Source organism: Anabrus simplex, chromosome 14 (assembly GCF_040414725.1).
Source record: "Anabrus simplex isolate iqAnaSimp1 chromosome 14, ASM4041472v1, whole genome shotgun sequence".
NCBI classification, from domain to species: Eukaryota; Metazoa; Arthropoda; class Insecta; order Orthoptera; family Tettigoniidae; genus Anabrus; species Anabrus simplex.
This window is the reverse complement of record NC_090278.1, coordinates 40,315,759-40,329,683: the sequence shown is the minus strand read 5'-3', so window position 1 is coordinate 40,329,683 and position 13,925 is coordinate 40,315,759. Positions and strand designations below refer to the sequence as shown.

Sequence of the window (13,925 nt, the reverse complement as noted above, 5' to 3'; positions counted from 1 at the left end):
AATTTATTCGTTATACAAGCTCGAGTATCCATACTTTTATATCCGACAGTAGAAAGCTATGGCTGAGAGGATTCGTCATCTTTACCAAGCGCTACGACAGCTTATGAAAGTAAATTTCCATTCATGAGTTGTAAATCATTGACTGATAACACTAATGTTATTGGATTTTTGTCCCACTTACTTCTTTTACAGTTTTGAGAGACGCCGAGGAGCCAGAATTTCATCACACGACCGGGGAGCGCCCAGGTGGCCTGTGGGACAGGGCCGGTCTTTCCTTTTCTTGTGCTCGTCGACTGGTTTACCTGTGGCTTTGTGGGAGATGCAACAAGAATGTTCTTTCACGAATATTCTGGTGCACATCACCCAAGCTACAAAAAGGGAGGCTAGTAGCGGAGAGTCAGTCAGTGTTGGACTACGTGGTGGAGTCAGTGTAGGACTCATTGTGTTGGGGTGCCAGTAAATCTACCGACAAGAGGCTGACTTATTTGAACACCTTTAAATACCAATGTACTGAGCTAGAACCGAACCTGCCAAGCTGGGCTCAAAAGGCCAGAACTCTACCGCCTCAAGTACTAAGCCCAACTCATTGCAGAGAGAATACTACGCAAGACATAGTGGAACTACTGCGGTAAATTTAGGAACATTGAGGCGCAATTTACATGGTCTATGTAATCTCGAAACTTGCCTAATATTTTGAAACATTGTCAAGTTCACATTCTCAAACTGCTGTTCGGAATTGAACGATGAACTGCAGCAAAGAATTAATGAAAGAAACTAGAGTATTTTGAAATGTGGTGTTGAATGCGTCGCAAATCGTGGACTGAAAAGATCAGAAATACTTTAGTAATGTGAACTAAACTCGTGACCTCGTCCCGAGGTGGTCGAGCTCGTTTCAGTTATATCTCCAATGGAGGTGGACAGCGTGTACAATTTTAACTACATACCCGCCGTCTTGCTATTGTAAAATCTGTGGCAGTACCGAGAATAGAACCCAGGTCTCCAAGGGTGGCAGGTAATTGGAACAAAGTAGTGATGCATATGATAAATAAACAATCGAGTTTCTCGTTTTCCTGAAGGCTCGTAAAATTATACTTATCGGCCATATTATGAGGGGACTATAAACTTTTGCAGTTGGTACTCCTTGGTGAAGTTGCAGATACTGTAAATGTGCAGACCTGGGGGACGTGCCACGACATCGCTTGGAAATATCTGGAATTGGTACAGCAGAAATAGGAATATATTATTGAGAGTTTCAAAATCGAAACTTCTAATTGGCGGAATGATCGTCAATCTTTGATAGAAGGCAGCTCTTGAAGGAGAAAAAGAATAACAATAAGTGTAGGAATTCAACTGGTATTGAACTGTGACATAATTTCTCTTCTCAGACTTAAAATTTAGTTATTATAATCTCATGGAAACATACGACCTATAAAATTATACACGTTTACTGGTACGGAATGTTACGGAGTGGTACGGTACACACATGCCTGGGCTATATAATTGGCAGTCCGTATCACTAGGCGGACAGCCAAGTAAGTTATCTCATAACAAAGACACGTCAGTGACACAACAACCGTAAAGATACAATCATTTTTTTATTTATTTTATTTATTTAGTTTACGGCGATTGAGACAGGCTTTTTCATATGATGATCTCCGAAATACCGCGTGGATTCGTCCCTCACCTGCCCCTACACGGTTTTCTTTTACAGCATAACTGTGAGGCAAAGACAAAGCAGCGTATATCAATTTCCCGAAACGCCGTGGTCAGCCTTGCGAAGATATGGTCTGATAAACAAACCACACAAAGAAACAACTTAGCGTTGCTGTTTAGCATATTTCTGCAGGGAGTTTAATCATGGACGATGAAGGCATCAGATGTAAAGCAAGCCTTTGAAATATGGTGCTGGTGAAGAATACACTATATTCCTTTTTTGCTATTTGCTTTACGTAGCACCGACACACATAGGTCTTATGGCGACAATGAGATAGGAAAGGCCTAGGAATGGGAAGAAAGCGGCCGTGACCTTAATTACGGTACAGCCCCAGCATTTGCCTAGTGTTAAAATGGGAAACCACGGAAAACCATATTCAGGGCTGCCGACAGTGGGGTTCGAACACACTACCTCCCGGATGCAAGCCCACAGCCGCGCGCCTCTAACCGCACGGCCAACTCGCCCGGTCTATATTCCTTGGAAAGCCAGAAAAACAAACATCTCTATTTTGCCAATGTCGCATTTTAAACTACTTTCGGTACTACAATAATTGATTAATTTCATCTTATTCCAATTACGTGTTGACAAAATATCCAATTGTCAAAGGGAAAGGTTTACCTATTGAACATTTCTTTTATATCACTTTACTTAATTTTTTGACAAAACCATAAACAAGTTCCTAAATTTTAAATCACCATTACATATATTTTAACTTTATCTGACTTTAGATCATATCTCTAGGTGTGTACCTCATACCCTATTACAAATTTGATCCTTATGATATTATTAAGACTGAAGAATTCAACCATTTTAAAAACTGTATCTGAATAAATAATTTTAAATGTTACCTTTCTGATTTTATCCTAATTCCTTTAGGGAACGGAAGATGCCTCCAAAAGAGACAAAACAGGCATTCCATAAAAATATGCATAATTAACTGTATGATTTAAAACGTGTTGAATAAGTGGACCATTCCACTTGAAAATTGGGTACTTAAGGCACGTGATTCGCAGTGATGGAACTAGTCTTGAGAAACTAGCGGCCCAAGGAAAAGTGAACTTAAAGTGGACCAGAGATAGAACAGCAATAAGATGGTTGGTCCAGATTAAATGCTTCACAGAAAACCTCTACAGATTTTTATCAGAGAAGTTCGTTCGTTCGTTTGTTCTTTCTTTCTTTCTTTCTTTCTTTCTTTCTTTCTTTCTCTCCTTTCGGAAAAGGTGTTTCTCAGACACTAATACGTTACTTTCTTGAACAAATCGATGGAGACCTACCACCCGCACAACAACAATGTCGGAAGATTTGCCTAGGAGGCCGACAGTTTTATAAGGTCATTGCCCCGTTTGTTTTGAAAACTTCCCGCACAGACTTCAAACCTTCTTGCCTTTGTTCAACAATGAAGCACTGGATCATATTGGTCAACTTATATCCACTACTTATTCATGCCTTAGCCTTAAAAACATTGATACCTGTTGTTCATTGCTTTTCAATGCCATTCCATTGAATACTTTTATAGCTCCTAAATATAATATTGATTGATTGATTTTTTATTTATTTATGTATTTATTTATTTAGCGTATGGCTAGATATACAGTGCCTGTCTTAGGTAGGGTCAACATTTCCATATACATCTATCTGAATTTTCGATGTAGACTATAATTCATGTTTCACTTATTTTGGTACTGATTTCTCCGACTTTCCCTTACTTTCCTTGACTGGCTTTCGATTCATTAAATGACAGGAAGGATATCTATCCTTTTTTAGTCGGCTTCCATCATTCCCATAGTCGTCCATCTTTCACCTTTATATTCTTAAAATACTCTTTGACTACATAATAACATTGTTCAAATTGAATACAATGTCCTACTCAGTCTAGTGATTGAAAGTAATCAACTAAACGTATTCTACAATATTAATGATACAAAGATTTTAAGGTATGCTAAACATTTATACAGTATATCATAACATAAATGTGTACCATTACATCTTTAGTAAATTGAAATTTTTGGACACTATCACAAGTTGGATGTCAAAATGGTCAAATTTTGATTCTTTCTATTCTAAATACATGAACATCAACAAGACTATGCTTGTTTTGCCTTCTCCAGCAATAATATTTTTAATGTGATGTTTAGAGCCCGTATTTTTATGCATTAATAGGTTAGAATGCAAACTTACTGAAGCTAGTAGCAAGTATAGTCATCCTTCACAATGATTACGCTATGGGATTTGCATAAACAGTAGGGGTACGGCCCATCAGAACCCCTATAACTTATGTTACACTTGCTACATTATTAAAGAGCGGGTAGCTGACACTTCCTACTAACCAAATTAGTTTGCAATCTAACCTGTTACTGCAAACAAATCCGGGCTTTAGTGATTTTTTATTCTCCCCTCAAAGTTTCAACTTTCTTTACTTTTCTAATATATTCAAGTTTCTAATTCACAAGGACACCTTTCTTCTTTTCTGCGCTATTATTTTCTTATTCATTTTTGACCTTTTTTTTACTGTTGGAGACTTTCCTCGTATCTTCTGTGGGCAGCTCTGACAATGTTCAAGGATGCTTGGGTTATTGGTATTTTCCGGATGCTATCATAGAATTTTATTGCATTTTGAACCTCCGTTGCGCTACTGAGCTGTGTTCATGTATTTTTTAACAAGTAGATTTTTGTTTATTGATAAACCACAGTCAACAGTGGCATTTCCATGTGAAAAGATTAGACGAAGTTTAATAACTTACCACAGTTATGTTCGCCATCAATAAGCCTGAATAAAAGTCATCAAGTCTTGCAGATGAACTTGTATTTTCTAAATAAGTTTTGAAATGTCGTTCAAATGTAATGTGTGCTTCACAACAAAAACTACTGTGCTGTGTTTTAGTTTTTTCAGAAAAAAACGTCTGAAATTCTGTTGGCAGGGTACAATGATTCTAACGATGTGTTAACTCTCTGTTTTCCTGTTCTGATTTATTGAATATGATATTGGGCTCCAAAGATGACAAACCTTGTACACATCTGTACGTAATAGGATATTTTTAAAATAATTTTTCAGTCACTTTGATCAGTAGAGTTTGACCCTCTAATCTGAAATTTTGAATATCAGTTTTCTCTGCTTTGGTTTTTTAGGAAGCCTTTCGGTTTGGAATCCGATATCAATATTTTTCAAGTCACGGTGGTTGACCTTATCTTTTAAGTCCAGGAGGAAGAGATCAGATGTACTAGAAGGTAGTTTATCACTTCTTATGAACCTCTCCAATAAAGTACGTAAAATGATTTGCAAATCTGTAAACAAAAACGGAGCTAGTGGATGCGAAGTTTGAAATGTTCTTATGAATGGTTCACATTCTAGGGAGATTATTTTGACAAATGCCACTTTGCACTTGATTAAACTGTCTTTTGTTTGTTCTGAAATATTTCTCAATGGTTTTGTATTCAAAACTTTTATTGAATCAATGAATTCCTTAACACTATCAAAAATGTTTATAAAAATAGTGTATTGCCAGTAAGAGTGGTATATTCTGCGCGGCGGACAGGAGAATGATTGAAAATGTAAATACATCTCGCGAAAGGTAATGCACGTTCCACTTTGCAGCTAGCAGCCCTAACCCAATCGCTCCATTTGTAACACGTTGCCCACAAAATCCAATGTTAATGAGTTTTTCCTATTAGGATTCTCTTGCTTCACTCTATCTTGTATCATTTTCTTAAAACTCCAATTAAAATTTGGGCCATCCATTGAAACTTGAAAAATATTGTTTTGCTTTCATGGATGGATTCCTGCACTAAAACATTCAAGTAAACCTTGCGCAGTAGCTCTGCCTAAAACCACAGTGTTAAAATACTCCGTACGTGTCAGAAAACCTAACAAATATATCCATCTGTCCCATTTGTACCATCTTATTTAATGACTCATCAAAACAGATGATGTAATCATCACACTGCGTATCGTTGAGATCATTGAAAAACTGAGGAGCTAGACTATAGTTTGTGATGTATCTCTACTTTATGGCACCCATTTTAAAATTCAGAGCAGCTGAACTGTCTGGGAACATTACTTTGAATGTTTCACCTCTATCTCAACATGAATTTAATGAAAACTTCCTATTAACAACTTCCAAAGCCCATATCGCTTCCGCTTGAGCGGATTTCAAAATCTCAAGTTGGGATGAAATTTCCATACTTTGACTATGTGGCAGGATATTTACTTGACTCGTAGTAGCAAAATTTTCTCTTGAGGTACTTGTAAGAGCGCAAAAAGGCCTGCAAATTGTGGATTGATTTTACAGTCCAACCATTGGTCGTTTAAAAAGGTTTCCTTTGATGATGTCATATTCAAAATGAACATGCAAAGAAAAATATTAAGTTATTTTATAGAAAATTAACATAAAATATATTCAATTATGATAATTTTTCATACAAAAAGGCCGTCCAGAACATATTTATAATGAATTATTCAATATCTATAATAAAAATTAACAAAATAAGATGCAGCCTTCGATGCCGAATTTCTGTAGCCTTTATGATAGTGGTAGACTTATCTCCTGTCTAACTTTATATATTAAGGGCATAAAGTGAATTGTTTTATATTAAAAACATTGTAGGTATTATGTATATGAAGTATAACTCATATGGTTTTGTACTACTGCAGTTCTTATTGAATAACAGTTGAAGTATAGTAACTGCACACTTACAGTGTACATTTTGAAATATACTGTGAATTAATGTATTTCTCGATTAATTCTATTTTAGAAGTAATAACAGATGTTTAATATACTGTATAAATATTTCATACGTGAACTTGATTACAGTTTGTTCACCAGCAGTTATCAAGAAGTAGTTGCATATTTGTTGATAATTTATCACAGCAACAAGCGGGAGCGAATGATGACTTTCTTAAAAATCTAGCTATATTCCCTGATTTTCAGCATTTTTTCAGTGTTTTCCTGACTTTCTCTGACCTGTCCCAAATTTTCTGACTTTCCCTAATTTTCTCCGACTTTCCAGAAATTGTGAACCTTGTAATTTCTGCGGTCGCAAGAGCAAAGCCACTAGTACTTCCATTACAATTTATTGTCTTGTAACAGTTAATTGATCCTCTTAAATTAGCTTTTTCAAGTGGGGCGATCGACTGAGGTTCATGAACTTACTTCTTGACATTATTAAGTGCAATGCCATCAGTTATGTAAAGTTATTCATACATGCATCAGTGATATCAATCGCAACCTGTTTATGGCAAAGCATACTGCCATAATCACAGCATCCATGACTGAAGAGCTTTCACTTTCATGGTATTCACATCACACTGATTGGAGCAACAAGAGTGGTCTGTATACCTGTGTAAGGAGGGAATAAAGGGGCATATTGTGCCTCCACCAAGTGTATCCCCATTGTGCCACATCAATGGTACTCGATAATCACATTAGGCCTGGGCATTAGTAACGCAGTAATGCGTATGTGCGTGAATCAATGACGTCTTTGTTCGTATTGAGGAGAGTTTCTGTTACGCTTTAAGGCATGATTTTTTTATTTTCAAGTTTAAATTTTATTTTTGGACTTTCCATAAGTTTTATAGAACGGGAAAAATATTGAAAAAATATCAGTCAGTAAGATTTCAAGTAACGGAATGTTATTTAACGTTGCATGCATACTACATAATGAGTAAACATTCTCTTTGATACGGATGCCAATCAAATAGTTACTACATAAAATATATACAAATGGCTAAGGTCAAAGATATTCTATAAACGTGCATTGGTTCATGAAATGCCCACCAGAGGCGTGCAAATCAATTTGTTATTCTATATTGCATATCTGCTACACCATGCAAGAAAGGGGTAAAAATGTACCAGTGCTGACCTTAGTACCAAGTTCCCACCATACAGAATCCAACATCATTGACATTCCGAGCAACTTTTATATTTCATGTTTTCGCGATTACATTTTACACAAGGTTGTGCCAACTAAGGGGCGCGATTGAACTTATTTCTGGACGTCAGAGTTTTTATTTACTTATTTAGCGAATGGCTACATGACTAAAAATTAATATTCATGGTTGTCTACATTAAAAATTGATATCCAGGCCACGAATGTAGTCGATTGAACCCTATGTCATAACTAGGAGCTCTACTGGATGGCCAGGGAAAGATCTAAGAGGACATTCTCTTCAGCGCCACAATCAAAACTTGGAGAAGTTATTTTCTTCTACTTATGCAACACGTTAGAGAAGTTCAGGCTAAAAACAAAGACAAAGAAAACAAAAATGATCGTCGTTTAAAAAAAAAGACTGAATTGAAAGCAAACGTTAAATTAGGCTGTGAAAAAATAGATCAGTTTAAGAAATTTATTATCTGCGTAGCGTTATTACCAATGATAATCAGTGCCTGACAGAAGTCAAAAGAATAATTGCTATGGCAAAACAAATGTTTCAAAACAGGAAAAATCTATTGTTAAATAAGCACAATCCACATTGCAAGCTGCTGAAGTGTGGTTCTGGAGAAGACTGACAGGGACGAGTTGGACAGAAAGAAAGACTAATATCCAAATCTTGAATGAAGTTAATGAGAACCGGCCTTAATTTATCCAATAGAGCAAAGGAAAGCTAAATTTCTTGGACACGTCCTACGACATGACACCTTTCTCCAGAATGTCTTCGAAGGAACGGTCCTAGGGAAGAAGTCGAGAGGAAGAGCACGTCTCTCATACCTTAGGAACATAATCACTCAGCTGGGTTTTGCTTCCTATGTCACGATGAAAAGGACTGCTGAAGACCGTGGGATGTGGCTGCAGCGACAAGGCTTAGCCTTTAGATAATGGATGGATGGATGGATGCAGGATGTTGGCACATTACCAGTGTTGCTTCTTATTCGGTTAAGAACCGACCTGATCTTGCGTGACAATTCAGAGCCAGATGGCTTCCATCGCAACATTGATCTGTCATGTCTGTCTCCAGTAAACTCGTTGTCAACTAAGATCCTTGCAGATTCCAGAGGTGGGTCATTAGAGAGAAGCCTTCCTGTACTGACGGTAGGGATGTCTGAATGAACAGGGAAATCAGGATTTTTTCTGTAGTTATTTGTACTCCCGTACAAGTGTTCCATCCCGCCGAATAGAAGGTAATGGTATGCAGCTAGGTATGGGAAACCAGAAAGTAAGTGTAAGTGTCATTGCGCCAGCTATAAGACGTATAGTATGGTTGAGATGGCTGTCAACAAGTCAACCTGTAGGGCAATAGTCTACAACAGGATAAACCAACCCCAGAGCTGTCGATACAGAGGTTCCACACGATGTGCCACAGAGTTTCTGGAGAGTGTCATATCGAGTTTTGATTTTGGCAGCTGTTCTGAATAGGTTTGTTTATAACTGACAGCTCTATCAAGCGTGACCCATGGATATTTCGGGTTTCTGTTATGTCTGAGTGGACTTCCTTCAAAGTAGACCACGAGCACTTTGTTGGCCAGCGTCTTGTTTAGGTGTAAGGTTGAGATTTCTGTCTTAGCGACAGCAACCTCCATTTGCGGAAATATTCACCGATAATTGTTAAATCATTGGTCAATACGGACTCGGTAACTTCAAGAACCCTATGCCGCATTGTGAGTGACCAGTCGTCAGCATACCCAAACTTTCTTGTTGGGTTTCAGGCATTCATCATCATTAAAGCCTGGATTTTTATGCAGTCACAGGTTAGATTACAAACTAATTTGGTTAGTAGGAAGTGTCAGCCACCCGCTCTTCCATAATGTAGCAAGAGTAACATAAATTATAGGGGTTCTGATTGGCCGTACCCCTAATATTTATGCAAATTCCATAGCATAATCGTTGTGAAGGATGACTATACTTGCTACTAACTTCAGTAGGTTTGCATTCTAACCTATTAATGCATAAAAATCCGGGCTCTAATCATCATCATTATATGCAGTTTCCAGCTGTTGGCCAGGTCTGCTTGGAAAATGACACTCTCCTTTTCCTCTTGTCTTCCCGCCAATCTTCGCTCTTGCTCAGTCCTCTCCTCTTGTCTGCACGCAATCTTCCACTCCTCTTCTCCACCTGTCCCTTGGTCTTATTCCTGTTATCTCCATTTTATACATCCTCCTCGGCATCCCCTCCTCTGTCATTCTCTTCATGTGTCCATTCCATCTAAGTCTAGATGCCTCTATCCTGTTCTGTAGTGGCTCTTCTTTTATAATATACCGGGCGAGTTGGCCGTGCGCGTAGAGGCGCAAGGCTGTGAGCTTGCATCCGGGAGATAGTAGGTTCGAATCCCACTATCGGAAGCCCTGAAAATGGTTTTCCGTGGTTTCCCATTTTCACACCAGGCAAATGCTGGGGCTGTACCTTAATTAACGCCACGGCCGCTTCTTTCCAACTCCCAGGCCTTTCCTATCCCATCGTCGCCAGAAGACCTATCTGTGTCGGTGCGACGTAAAGCCCATAGCAAAAAAAAAAGCTTTTACAATATCGCTAACCTTCCCATTTCTCATCTTATCCCATCTTGTCACTCCTATCCTGCTTCTAAGAAATTTCATTTCACTTTCCTGTGTCCTAAATGATGAAAAGACGATTTTGAGAGGTAGTAAATATCACAACATGAAGATAAAGTTGGAATTCAAGAGGACAAATTGGGGCAAAATTCGTTTATAGGAAGAGGAGTTAGGGAGTGGAATAACTTACCAAGGGAGATGTTCAATAAATTTCCAATTTCTTTGCAATCATTTAAGAAAAGGCTAGGAAAACAACAGATAGGGAATCTGCCTGGGCGACTGCCCTAAATGCAGATCAGTATTGATTGTTTGATTGATTATCGTTGTTTCGGTCATGTCTTCTTATGGGTACATTATTGTATATTTCGTAGGAATGAAGAGAAGCAAGGAGAAACCATCGATACACAATGGTGAGTGATAATACGACAGTTCAACCTTATGCCTCCGCCCCACTCCTTACCGTATTGATTCTTATAATAGTTTACCAGGACTGTCGATTACACCTGCCTTAATGGTAGCAAAATATCCACCCCAGTAGCTTCTTTCTGCTCTCGTGAGAAACCAGTGAAATGTCACTTTCTGTAGTTTACTAATGACGTCGTTATTTTGCAGATGAATTTGTTTCTGCTTTTCCCACCATTTATTAATCATCTCGCTTCTTCCGTTAATATGCCCATGCAGTGTTGGTTCCCATATTAAGTTTTACGGCAAAATAATGTTTGTTCACCAACATTCTAAAGCTAGGCGCTTTGTTGACTCGTGCACTCAGTGAGAGTTTAGCTGTCGTTCCAAATACATCATGCCAGTTGTAGAGAAAAAAATTAATAATGGAAAAGAAAGATTGACGTCACATATCTTATTATATCTCATATCACAGACCCGTACTACACCAAGTTATTACCCACATTCCAAGTATACCACGGTCTATTGAATACAAGTTATTATCCACAAAATATTTGTCTTCTTCTCCGTCTTCTAACGCTTTTCCAACACCTATGGGTTCGCGGGTGCAAACTGTGTCGCACGTATGGATTTTTCCCTGTTTCACGACCGGATGCCCTTCTTCACCCCAACCCCATATGGAGTGATGTAATAACTGTTGCGTGTTTCTGTGGAGGTTGGTAGTGTAGTGTGTTGTCTCAATACGAAGAGGAGAGTGTTGGCAGAAACACAAACACCCAGTCCCCGGGTCAGAGAAATTAACCAGACGCGATTAAAATACCTGACCCGGCCGGGAATCGATCCCGGGGCCCTCTGAAACAAAGGCCTCAACGCTGACCATTCAGACAAAGACTCGGATATAATATTTATCTTTTATTTATAATAATTATAAAGCCATAAAACTCTGTGGCCGTTACAATAATGACAGACTACCGCAATGTTCATTATCCATTCTCTGAATATGGCCATTTGACCGAACGAGTAGGCCGTGCGTTTAGGAGTGCGTAGTTGTGAGCTTGCATTTGGGAGAGAGTGGGTTCGAACCCCACTGCCGGCAGCAATGAAGATGAATTTCCGCAGTTTCCAATTTTTATACCAAGGAAATGTTAGAGCTGTACATTTCTTAAGGCCACGGCCGCTTCCTTCTAACTCCTAGCGATTTCCTATCCCATAATCTGTGCAACATAAAGCAAATTGAAGAAATAATTTAATTCAGGTATAATTCCGTTGTCTTTTTCAGATAGTTTATTTACTGAAAATCAGAATATAACAGATAAAAACCGAAACAAGGTGGCTCCAGACATTACAAAGAAACATATAAATAATATCAAATAAATCTCTATTTGCTGTTGAATTAATCATGAATGTCTATTTTTTCTTACAGATACTCCATCCTTCGTGATTACTAGGGAACCAGGTTTCGGTATTCCGCTCATAGAGGGCATTCCAGTCTCACTAAAGTGCGATGTCGATTCCAACCCACCGTCCAACCCCATCTGGTCGAAAGGTAAGGTCACTCAATATTTCAAATTTCTTTCTTTATCACTGTGAAATATCATTAGCTAAATTCATTAGTCTAATAAGTCAATTTAAATACCATTTGTTAACACTCTTCCAGTAGATATTGTTCTCGATTGAAATATGTAGGTTCTTTTTCTCTAACAGTGACAATACGCCACGTTACTGTACTGAAAGATGAAATGCCGTATGGCTCTTTATGCCGAGAGTGTCCGAGGACATGTTGGGCTCGCCAGGAGCAGGTCTTTTCATTTGACGCCCCTACGGACCTCTGAGTCGTGATGAGGATGTAATAATAATGAAGACGAGACATACACCCAGCCTCCGTGCCAGCGAAATTAACTAACTATGGTTAAAATTCCCGACCCTGCCCGGAATCGAACCCCGGGACCCCTGTGATCAAAGGCCAGCACACTAACCATTTAGCCATGGAGCCCGAAGTTACTATACTTCCGTCTAGCAACTGACACTCAGGAACCGTCATCGGCTACATTCGCTGTCATTCGGCTCATAGTGCCGAACGCATTGTGTCTTCACACGTCCCGCTAGTGTGTAATTCTTTGAGAAACTGGGAGTGAAAGGATTAATTAAGCTAATGTATTATTTAATTGATATTACATAGGCTTTTGGGCTTGTGCCGTGTCAAGAAAATAAGGTGAAATTCTTAACGTTTCGCAGAAAATTGTGCTCTGCGTCCTCAGAAGAATTCTCGACTGTCCACGAGAAAGGCTTCTTAAACAATGACACGTTTGAATTTGGAACGTTATAACAAAAGTATAATTGGAAATGGTACGTTCATTCACCACCAGATGGTCCCCAGGATGTGGCACAACGCTACCGTTCGAAGCGGAAGCTGATCGAACTATCACAAGCAGCTGTAATGAATGAGAGTCTGCGTTGTTATAAATTGTTTAGAATAATCAAAATAAAGACGTATGATTAAATTAAAGTTGGATGTCCTTCGCCGCTAAAATGTTCGATTCATTTTTACAATCTTCTTTGAGCAGACACATGTCGTAACGAACATTTTTCCGATAGTGTACGCTGAAGAGAGCTGCAACTGTATCAAAAATGTTACTGAATTTTGTTCTGCAGGAGTTGTTTAATATGCCAGTAAATCTACGGAGACCAGGCTGATGTATTTGAACACCTTCATATACCGCCGGACTGAGCCAGGATCGAACCTGCCAAGTTCATCTCAGAAGGACAGTGACTTTTGCCACTCAGAACCCAGAATGAAAACCAAGAATAATGACCGAGAAGATTTGTCACGCTGACCTCGCGTCATCTCTTAATCTGTAGGTCTTCCACCAGTGGTCGCTTGATACGCCAATGTCCTTCGCGCCCCCTAGCAAAATGTGGTATATGTAAGGATGATGATGATGATGATGCTTTTTGTTAAAGCATCCAAGTCATCGGTCCCTAATGTTACGAAATGCAATGTCAATTTAAAAGTCCAATACTTATTCACTGACCAGACTTCAAAACGTGATGATGCAGAATGAATGGATGAGTATGAATTCAAAATAATTAACGGAATCAACTCTCATTATTGAAAGTTAAAAATAATTCTAAAATTAATCCACTGACTAGAATTCAAAATAGGAGGCTACGAACAATGATTATGAACTTACAACAATCAGTGGATCCGACAGCTGCCTCTGTGGATCAGTGGTAGAGTGTCGGCCTCCGGATCCCAAGGTTGCGGATTCAAACCCGGCAGAGGTAGTCGGATTTTTGAAGGGCGGAAAAAAGTCCATTCGACACTCCATAGC

The 13,925-nt window shown here is 38.7% G+C and overlaps 1 protein-coding gene across 1 annotated transcript in view; it reads left to right on the top strand.

The window, feature by feature from the left end:
* The window catches only part of LOC136885413 (roundabout homolog 3), a 301,768-nt gene that overhangs the window by 184,440 nt on the left and 103,403 nt on the right, over positions 1 to 13,925 (top strand). Inside the window, exon 5 of the mRNA XM_068230336.1 lies at positions 12,017 to 12,139. Coding sequence (XP_068086437.1) covers positions 12,017 to 12,139 — 123 coding nt within the window. The remainder of the gene's footprint in view (positions 1 to 12,016; positions 12,140 to 13,925) is intronic.